The following is an 11,434-nucleotide window of genomic DNA, read 5'->3' as shown; positions in this document are numbered from 1 at the left end:
ACACACACACACACACACACACACACACACACACACACACAGAGTAACCTGGAAGTCAACGTCAGCAGGAATGCTCCTCTGAGCTTGTGTTTCTGTGTGAGGGCCACTCCCTGTTTGGGAGATACTCTTTGCAACTCTGGCAAGAGACTGAGCTAAAACCCCAGCAGCTCAAAAGAAACAACCACACCACCATGTAAATACAAACACACACACACACACACACACACACACACATGCACACACAAACACACACATATGAGCGTCTTTTAGCTTTCCATGTATCTGTGCCAGTTTCCTAGCTGGCTGAGAAGGTTAAGTCTCTAAAGATGAGGAGAATATTTTCCACCCTCTGTTGACAGGCTCTCATATTCTGACAGGTTTATATTAAACTATGTTATTTATATCTCGCTGCTGATATTAATAGTCAAACATGAGGGGCAACTTTGGCCTCAGCTGTGATGGCAGGCTGGCAAAATGTCACTGAAAGCCCATGGGGTTAATAATTAGATACTTTTATGTAGAAGGAAATAAAAACTGTTTTATTATTTAGTTGCCCTTTTTCTTGAACCTTAAGAAACATTGTGTTTGTTAACATTTATACTCTACTTGAGCAAAAGACATGGATAAAATCACAARGAGGTTGGTGAAATCTGGTGTGTGAGTGTGTGAAGTCTGGGTGTTATTTTGAATAATTGTTCAAAAAGCCCTGTTGTAAGAAAACCGCAAAACAAAAGCATTATGAGTAATTATAAGTGTCTGTCCTGCAGGTCAGCAGACTTTGTCAGAACCTGAGTCAAKCTTGTTGGACAGGTTACACCGAGACATCCGTTTAGCAAAGATTGAAAACACGTGTGTGTGTGTCAGAATCAATGAGCTACCTTTCAAGCCATAATGAAACTAGTTAATCAGATGAAAAAATAGTACAAGATAAAATGACTGACACTTAAAAAAGACATTGAACGTACACTTTCCCGCACTGCTTGAAAACATTTTGAGCACTAAAGTAGTTGAAACMAACTACTCATAAGTACATACAATTCAATTAAAACCTTTAAAAAAAGCAATGTGTTTAAATAATTAACATTTTTACATTTAATATTTGCACTTTTTTCACCTAATGTCATTAAGACTAATAATTTTTGTCATTTGACTGGTTATCAATATCATTGATACTAATATTTTTGTTGGGTTCATCAGTGTTTTGTATTTCTTGATGTGACACGTTGCTTGATATGACATGACTTCTTAACTCGCACAACGTTTATTAGAAAATGTGCTGTCATTGCCAGGATTGAGAGTGACTCATATTTGTGGGTGACAGGCACAAAAGAAGAGCACAGAGGAAAAAATCTTCTCACTATAAGCTGATATCAAAATCAAACTTGAAGAAATTTCAAACACATCACTTGCTGCCTTTCATGTCAGAGTTTTAGACTAAAATCTTTTTGTTTTCAGAAATGACAGAGTTGCAAAATTACTTTGTGCTGTGAATGTCTTTTAGCTACTACCACATGTACACAACATTTTTTTCCTGAAAATGTCATTAAAACAGGCCCATGGTAACTGAGGTATTTTGCTAACACAGACAGACCTCACTCTAAAATGTTTGATGACCCAATTTTTATTGAAAGTCTTGCACAATCAGTTAGCACTCAGACTATACACTGGTGATCAGTCTGGGCTACTACCACGTCAAATTTCAGACCAATATTTGTAACTTTGACTGAATTATATACATTTTTGTGTTTTTAAAGGTCATTTGGCTGTGGCAGTCATCTTGAAATGGGTTAACTCCTAAAGGTAAACAGCTGTTGTCGTATGTCCAGTGATTGCCTTCTGGAAGTTTTAACAAAATTGATCATGTGGTTCACAAGATATTTTGCTAAAAGAAAGGCACGAACACACACTCAGACATTYTTGTGTGCCTTGCCCTAAGAGAAAAAGATAACCTGAAAAAACAAACTTATCTATGTACAAATACATGACCGAGAATTTGGTAAATGATTAGTAAATAGTTGTAGATTTTCCTTTTTTTAAACACATATTTACACGTTTTCAACTGAATCCGTTTTAGATGATTTTGAATAAAAATGTATAAATTTCACATCACCGCATCTGTACAGGATAAAATAAATCAAGTTGTCATCTCATCTTTTTCTGTGTAAAAACATCATCATCATCATTATCATCAGCCGTAGAACAATACTTCTGCTGAAAAGAATTATATCAARATTGTTCAAGAAACTAATGTGACGTTTTGAAGATGAAGAGTCACAGCTGCATTTCCACTGTGGGCTGTGGGGACTTGTTCCACAAAAACATCTTATGACTTTTAGACGACTCAAAACAGATTTTTCTTCAACTTTTTTTCTTTTTTAGAAAAGGTATGAAAACAAACTAATAACTTGTCCCATAATAAGAAAAATTTGATTTGACAAATAAAGTCGTTCACATAAAATAAAACAACAGAAGTCATAAAATAGTCAGTTTTTGACCAATGTTTTGTTTTTGCTGTGTTTTATTTCATCCTGCTCTATACACCACAGTCTTGCCTACAGGCCAAAGGTTTCTCCCCTCCGCTAACCTACACCTCGACTTGTGGCTTTTGATGTAATCATCCCCGAAACCAGAAGATACATGGGGAAATCATGTATGTATTCTGGTAAGCTCAAGCATACAGTAATAGAATCTCCACATGCAGTGAGTAAAAATCATTCAGAAACTATACCTTGTGTGATCAGTGACTAGACAATTAACAACATTTCCTGAAAAACATTAGTCATTAGAATATACAGACCCAAATACAGTAAACACAAAATTAAACGCTTGTGTTTATGAGGAGACATTTCAGCACAAGAAACTTCTCATTTCGTCTATTTCAGGGAACAAAGGGGTGATAATTTGGTCCGTTTTGCCACTTTTTCACACAAGTGCTTTAGATTTCAAATTTCAGAGTTGGGATGATTTATCTTTTTTTGCAGGAAGTCTGTAATCATTCCTTAGAACCCACATGCAGAGGAGTTGTGCAGAAACAGACGTAGAGTGTTCGAGGGCTACGCAAATAAGCCACTTTGCTTTCACATGCCGACGAAACTGAAACGTTTCACACAGCTGGCTAAAAATACTTTGTTTTCTTTCTTCTTTCTCTGTGTTTCTTTTTTTCTCTCTCTCTCTCTCTCTGGCTTTGTAGGGGGAGGAGAAGTGGGTTTGTCAGAAGGAGGGTCATCCGGGAACATGGCATGTGGAAACCCCTCCCAGACCGTWGGGAGGGGCAATTTTTTTAACCTCTCTGTATATAAGTGATCCAAGGATCCTGAGTTAAAATAGGTTTAGACACAGACATCCAGCTTTTCATTGTGGATCAGTCTTCTTTTTGTTGCCAAAGGGATACAGCATGTCCAAAATGCTTGACAGCATCATCCCAACGGTGAGTTAAAACAGGATTCCTCTTTTTTGTTTGTTTTTGTTCATAAAAAGTTTACTTTTCTGGGTGTTCGTTGTTGCTCTTTTGATTCCTCCGTGAGTCTCTTATTGGGGGCATACGTTATCTAACGTGCCTTTAGTCTCAAAGGGTTTCCTCGTTTTGTACACATAATGAGATAAGGGGGACAGAGGCACATTGTCTCTTTAAATCTAGTCTCTCATTAGTAAATAAGTGGTTTAATAAGTTCTTCTGATGACAAGAAGTGTAACAACTGTTTGTTTTGTAACTTTGTTGATGTGACTTTTTAGTAACTACTTCCATTATCTCTCACAGAACTTTCTGAACCACCTGACCCTGAATGACGATTTGCTTCAGTCCCAGCCACAGCTCAAAGCCCCTGGGCAGAGTCGGCTGAACCGCTCAGAGTCTTTCTTCTCTCCCCCCTCCCACCCKGCCGATTCAAGCCTCAGCTTGAGCTCTGAACACGTTAACAGCGATGACAACGGCAGCTCTATCTGGTCATCCAACAGCTCTATCTGGAGCCAGGGCCCCGTTTCCAARCAGAAACAGCTCCCCTTCCGGTCTGACCGCTCCATGAGCATGACTGAACCCAGCAGCAGCCTGCTCCCTTCCTTTGGACAGCTGAAGAACCTGGAGATGTTTAACCAGAGCTCTTCTACTACCGTGGCTCCCCCTCCAGGGTTTCCACCCTCATCGAACCTCCCGGCTCAGGTCCCCCCGATGCTGTCCTCTAACCGTTACAAGACTGAGCTGTGTCGGGGCTACCAGGAGACCGGCAGCTGCAAGTATGGCAATAAGTGTCAGTTTGCCCACGGCGAGGCAGAACTGCGCGGACTGTACCGCCACCCAAAGTACAAGACGGAGCCCTGCAGAACCTTCTACAATTTTGGCTACTGTCCCTATGGCTCACGSTGCCATTTCATCCATGAGGAGAAAATAAGTGGAGGTCCCTTAGGGTCTGGAAAATTCCAGCGGCAACCAGCCCCCACGTCAACCAGTGGTCACAATCCACGCCACCAGCTCCGACAAAGCCTCAGCTTTGCGGGGTTCATGGGCCCGTCACGCAGCTCATCTCCCCCGTCATTCGCTGCAGCCCCCAACGATTTAAACCTGGGATTCAGCCGTGCTTCATCTGTCTCCCCACCTCCCAATGACCTCCTCTCCCCTGTGTTTGGCGACTCCATGCAGCYGGAGGTATCGGCATTCCAGTTCAATAACCTCCAGACCCACGCCAGCAATGGAGACATTCCTTACATCTTGGAGCCAAAGCCTTCCCGCTGCGTGTGCGGCCATGGAAATAACTTTAGCAGCAACAAAGGCAGTGCGTTCACCAGCGTGGCAGACGGGCTGCACCCTGAGAATAATGTGCCTTTCCCCAATCCTGGGAGCAATGGAGGCTTTATTAAGCATGCCGGACTGCAACGTTTCTCTTCTGAGGACTCCCTGGAGGACAGCTACAGCAGCTGCAGCTCCAGCGGATCCGAGTCTCCAACATTTGACGGGTCCACCACCAAGAGGCTCACTGTGTTTGAACGTTTGTCGCTTTCTGACTAAATGGATCCAAAGAGGAAGGATGAAGAAAGGGGGGCCCTAAAGTCTCTTTCCCGTTTCTCGACTCTCTTCAAAACCAGAACTGTCCAGAACAAGTTGATGAAATGACACTTGTAAACATTTAACTGATCTTTTTACAAACTACACATACTAAGATGATTTAATACTCACTTGTTATCAGACTCTATTTTTATACTTAGAAAAACTTTTAGACTTTTGTATGTGATCTTCCATAAGAATTACCTCCTCTACAGGTCTTGACTTTAACCAGCACATATTCTGACTCCTATTTACCACAAATCGGTAGAGATCAAAACGGCCTATTTTTAGTGATAATCGTTGGTGCCTGTGCCTTAAAGATATTTCCTGCCATWTAGGCTAATCATTTTCTGTGCCACATACAGTATGTTTGATTCAGTAGCCTTAATCAGCGAGACCTGACATGTGTCTATGATATGCACTTTACAGCTAATTCAAATGGGGAGGAAGCCCCAGTAGCATTCAACCAAAGCTTAATCCTTCATTCTGTTCTGTGGATGTATGTGTGTGCCTGTTAAGTATGTGTGTAAGGGTGTTTGTGTCTTTTCTTGTTTTCCTTTTTTTTTAGACTTGGGGTGCAAGCAAATACTGCAAAATGCTGAAGGATCAGAAAAAAAAGTTTTTTTTTTTTTTTTTTTTTGCCTTTAGATCTCAAACTCTGTGTCCTGACAACCTTTAGGGTTTTTAGATTCTGTAAAATGTTCTGTTCTATTTGCTGGTTTGTAAAATTGCACCCCATTTGTTTGACAGCCTGGTTCAGGGAACACTGCAGTATTCCATTTGGTTATTGGTTGCCTTGTGTTGTTTAACTTAAACTAATATATTTATTATGATATTTATTTGTGTTTAAAGAAGAAAAATTTGTATTTTGTACTTTTATTTATGAATAAAAACATATTTCAAGTTCTGTGAAATAACAATGTGAGAAAAATGCAACAAAAAAGAAAATATATTTTTAATTGCCTGATAAAGACGAAATAAAATACTAAATAAATACGAAATTTTAACCTTTTGTTGGCTTGTTTTTTTTTCTGTTTAATGTTAGAAGCCTGATCGTCTTGCACATGAGGCTAAGAAGCGTAACATAGTCAAACATTGACCCAGATTGGGGGGGGGGGCGCACAGGTGTATTAATATTGGCACAGTTCCAATAAGTGTCCCAGACAGACATGAAAAAAAGCAGGACCTCCCTTTGTAGGAATGTGGCCATTGTGTGCTTTTTGCTTCAGTGAGAAGTCAAAACCAGTACAGGAAAAAAATGGGGTTTAATGTTGAGAGAGGAAATATGAGGTAACTAAAGGAGGAGGAAATAAGTGCAGAAAAATAAATTCCTAAATTCTTAATAAAAATCCATATTTCTTTTAGGTTGATGGTAGAAATATTTAATTTTGCATTTCTGAAATTGTGGAATCAAAATGTTATTTTCTCTAAATGAAGACAATATTCTATCTAGATAACTATTTTATCGTTTTTGATTAATTTCCACTGAAAACATTTAATGTGTTTATTTGATAGTAATGCAAGAGCTGACAAACTTCATTTAGCATAATTAAAAGAAGAGAAAACAATCACCACATTTAGAGCTTTGTTTGTGTTTCTATCTCAGCTGAGTTTGGTGGCACACAGTGACTCTGTTTTTAGACACAACAGATTATTGCACACATCAAGGCAAACCCTGTGAAATGTTGGATACAGGAAACACCAAACATGCTCACAAAGTCCACCTAAAAAAATAAAATTATGTGTGCATTCCAATTTTTTTTACGTTTTTGTTCAAATTTAATAACTAAACAACCAGGAGATCAACAAACAAATCAGATAATTAATCATATTCATATTATATACATATATATATACTCAACATATATATACATTATCATAATATAATAATCATATTACTAGACAAAAGAAATGTGCATTTTAAATCAAAGCCCATTTCATCCTTTCCCCATTATTTCTAACCTGACTTTTTTAATGCACATTCATACTGAAGTAAGGGGTGTCTGGATCTGGTTTGTGTCATAAACAAAAGAAAAAAGGCAAGGTTTTCAAAAGATTTTTGGGGCGCACATTTCAAATGGATGAAATATGTATTTTAAAAAACTAAATTATTAAATGTAAGCCTTTTTTCTGTTAGAAATATTTAACTGACACAAAACTATTGTAATGTTTATTGTGATGTTTACTGCTGTATTATGTTTGGCATTATTGTTGTTCATGCTGGTCACATGTGTCCGTTGACACTTTTGGTCACTTTGTACTCACTTTCGAAGGTACAAAAAGGAGTGACCATAGAAAAGCTCCATAGCAATGGAGCTTTTCATTTATGTCTTGAAGTCCTTTTGTGCCCACTTTGACAACCCCTGATCTATTTTTCTCAAGTCTCCTTTTGTTATAATTTGGTTATAATTAAACCTAAGATCATTGAGTAAGGACCATAACTTAAAAATGTATTAAAAGTTACCATCAAACCAGATATGAGATTTTGGTAATGGGAGAACAGTGGTTAGAGCTGTTTCCTCCCAGTGGGAAGTAGAAAGTGCAGCCCTGGTTAGAGCCTTTCTATTTAAAGTTTATAAGCTCTCTTCCTGTGTGCGCCCTGGGTTTTATCTGGGTACTCCAGCTTTCTCCCACAAGCCAAAAACATGCCTGTTGGGTTTTTTGGCAACTAAATTGTCAGTAAGAGGGTCAAAAGTTGCCTTTTTCGCTTGTTTCTATGTGGTTCTGTGATGCTTTGGCATTTGGTCAAGGGAAGAACCCCACCTCTCGCCAAGGACAATTAAAAATAGGCACCAGCTTCCCTGCAACCCTGCACAAAAAGACGTTAAAGGAAACAGATGAACAAATGGATTGCAGAGCCAAAATGACAGCCAGCAGCATTTGTTTTAAAGAGGTGTGACGGCCCTGCTGCTTAGTTAATTGCAGCCAGCTGCCACCAGTTTCCTTAATTGTGCTTCCTCACAGGTATGCAAAATACACTTTTTAGCCTTTAAATACATTTTATTGTGTACTTGGAGTGTCCAGAAAGTTTTACTTTAGTTCTTCATAGATACCTTTACATTCTGTTTGGGTCATATTTTTCAACCTGTTCAGTTTACTCCAAACTTTATTAAATTTTCGGAACTATTATGGCAAATTATTTGTAACAGAACATCTCCAACATGTAAGGCTGATATCAAGCTAGAATTTACCACGCTTTGTTTGCATTTAAAGAGACAGCGTCAAAATGAGTTGCTCCCAGGCACCTCAGAAAATGGTTGAGAAATGGGGCTTGTGGAGTTACAATAAGGAGGAATTCAGACCAAAGCATTACAGTTCCACTTTATACGTATAGACCCCAAATAAATTATTTAAATGTGAAAAAGAAGTATTTAAAAGCACATGTCTCCTTTAAGTTTGTYTAAGGTTTGTAATTTGAATAAGACATAGCTGACTGAGTAAATGAATTGATGAACAGATTATGGAAAATACATGAAATGGTATGATGTGAGGGTAATGACATGACCAAAATATGACCTGAGCTCATAGGAACAACTGTACCGGTAGGGGTGAAGGCAATGCTGGAAAACAGGACTTGACAGGTTAGAAAATCTAGTAACTAAAAGAAAGGCGTGTGCCTCTCGTAATTATAAAATGCAGTTTTGTGATTTAGGAAAACAAATCTAAAACAGTGAAAAGTCTGTGCTCTTAATTGGGTGCTTCCCAGTTAAAGGCAGATTAAACCAGCTCTTGTGACTGAGTTRGTCAGAAACAATGAAAGGCAAAAGAAACTATAACTCTAACATGAGGTTGTCATTTTAACAAACTTACAACCCATGACAAAACTCTATAAAACAAGATCATTTTCACAGTCCTAAAAATTACTCAAAATGTGTTTTTGCTAAATCTTACAACATATAAGGAAAGTAACAGAATTACACAACGTGCCGTTTTTCCAAGTATAATGTCAGCAGCTGTCATTTCCAGCTTCCAACCCGTTTGATTGATATCTTCTGCTTTGTGAGCTGAGTGTTCTTGGGATTGTGTAAGACATATTTAGATGTAAAGCAGAAAAACTCCCTGTTGCAATTTCCACCTCATAGTCTCTGTAAGATTGTCATGTTGTGCAACTATCATGCCACTAAAACCACTCTCATACACTTTAGGAAGTGGATACCATGAAGTAAGGCTGCAATCTAAAAAAAATTGGTTTAAAAAGTCTAAAAAGCTGTGATAGCAAGATTTTTACATTGGTAAGAGGTGCTGTGAGCAATTACAGCTGGGTTGTGTACATTCTTGACCTATATTTGATCACTTCTATACTGTGGAGTTTGGAGACATTAAAATGGCGTTTGACGTTTCTGTCTGTGGATGATGTTTGGAGTGAGATTTCTAAAGAAAGAAAAAAAAATGTGTGGGATCCTTTTCTTCCAGACCCACAGAGACGAGAACTGTGGCTGCTTTCCTGTAAACCTTTTTAAAGCCCATTACGCCACCTTTTTCTGTGAAAAAGTAAGATTATGAGAAAAATCTGATTTGTTTCAGCTGTTCGGTTTTAGTGGGCTTGTCATGGTCTGAGTTTATTTTGATTTGTTCATCCTAGTGTTTCAGTGTTCCCTTGTGTTTCCTCTGTGCAGCTGCCCCACCTCTGCACACCTGATTGTCCTTGTGTTCCTCCCAGGTGTTTCTAGTTAGCCCTCATTAGTTTACCTTTATATTCAGTGTGCTGTCTTCAGTCCTTTGTCTGATCACTGTACTGTGTTGTCAGTCTGTTTGGTCCCTAAGAGTTTTGAAGTCCTAAGTTATGCTACATGAATGTAAGTGTTTTTGAGCTGCTTGTCAGCCTCTTTTTGTTATTAAAACCTTTTTTTAGTGCTTTGAGTGTCTGTGCCCTGGGTTACCTTTTGAAGTCTGGATCGTGTAAGGGCTTTGCATGCAGTGAGAAAACATGCCAATTTTAACCATGGTATTAATGATAATAATGTGTTTTTGCTTTTCCTTTCAGTTCAGTTCATTGTTTGTATGTCTGACTGTCAGCAGAATATCTCCTGAACCACTGAACAGATTTTATTTAAACTCAAGAAGTAATCGTTTGATGTACATCTGCAACGGATTGATGTTTGGAATCAAGATGGCTACTGCAGTTCAACACAAAAACAACRATGACCCAGTCACTTTTATAGACAATAAGATAAAATCGGGTGTGGTTGTAGCTGAGACTTGTGCTCAACTTTTACTCCAAGCGCATGCAATATTAGTCTAAAATTCTGGCGTGCAGGATGACTGACGACATGCATTCCTTCAAACAATGCTAGCAATTTGTTAGAATTCGTGGTGCTGCGTTTACTGTGAAATACGGTGTGCAAACTGAGGCTATGACTAGTTAAAAACAATAAAACCACCAACCTAAGATGCATATGCAAAACTTTTGTTACCTTTTACTTGCTAAGCATTTTATAAATTTAATTTATACTATAGATGTGAATACATGAGCCACAGTCTTGACAAGATTTGTTGACAGTAAGCACTTGATTGGAACTGGATACTGAATAAGCTTCAGTTCTACAGTCACCACTGCACAGTTTATTTAAAACCTTGTTTCCTTTTTTTTGACCAATAGCAGGATGTGTCACCATGGTGATGAACAATGACCACATAGACTAAACAGCAAAGCTTGAAAGAAGAAACTGGCACACATTTGTTTGTTCACAAACATTAACTACCCAACCTGTTCGTGAAAGCGGGTGCATAAAATGTTGCCAAACTGCAAAAGGAAAAAAAAACCTCCTGCAGATCAAAACGGACAAATATTTGTGTACATGAACAAAATCAGTATTTTTGTGTAAATCACACAACGTTTTGTTCTCAAAGATTGCTTCCTAGAAGGATTTTACCAGTGGATCTAATTGCTTTGGTGGTTTTTTTCCATATCACATCTTGTTCTGTCATTTTTTTTAACTGTTGCCACCCCCACCCCCTCCGTGACACTGTTAATGAGCAACCACAAAGCCGCTTCTGTTAAAATGGTCTTTACCCAAGTCACCTGATCCTGAGCACTGTATGCACGCACACACACATACACATCCAACGTTGAAAACCAGGGAGGCCTATTAAAGCAGCAACACATTATGCGGTCCAAAGGTAAGACAGATACTGTTAGAGATACTGTTATCTCTAACTGCTTTACCAGAAAATAGAAAAGACATGAAAGACGTTTGTGCCCTTTATACTGAAACTGAACGTTTAAAAGGCAGAGAGCAGAACAAAGAAAGAACATCTAAGTTGTGAAGGTTTTGCGTTTTTTCATGTTAAAGGTTGAAAAAAATAATTTTAGTCAGCGGCTTTGCTGCTATTCAGTTCCAGGTTGGAAACCAGTAACTGTGTGTGTGTGTGTGTGTGTGTGTGTGTGTGTGTGTGTGT

General features: G+C 38.5%; 1 protein-coding gene across 1 annotated transcript; it reads left to right on the top strand.

The window, feature by feature from the left end:
* Positions 1–3,315: 3,315 nt before the first annotated feature.
* Positions 3,316–6,036, top strand: zgc:162730 (tristetraprolin). The gene is made up of 2 exons (XM_013999813.1): positions 3,316–3,427; positions 3,758–6,036. Exons 1-2 carry the CDS (start codon positions 3,395–3,397, stop codon positions 4,997–4,999), a joined length of 1,275 nt encoding a protein of 424 aa, XP_013855267.1. The 5' UTR covers positions 3,316–3,394; the 3' UTR covers positions 5,000–6,036.
* Positions 6,037–11,434: the final 5,398 nt, after the last annotated feature.

The sequence above is a fragment of the Austrofundulus limnaeus genome, unplaced genomic scaffold, assembly GCF_001266775.1.
Source record: "Austrofundulus limnaeus strain Quisiro unplaced genomic scaffold, Austrofundulus_limnaeus-1.0 Scaffold2489, whole genome shotgun sequence".
Taxonomy (NCBI): Eukaryota; Metazoa; Chordata; class Actinopteri; order Cyprinodontiformes; family Rivulidae; genus Austrofundulus; species Austrofundulus limnaeus.
This window is presented reverse-complemented; position numbering and strand designations above follow the sequence as displayed.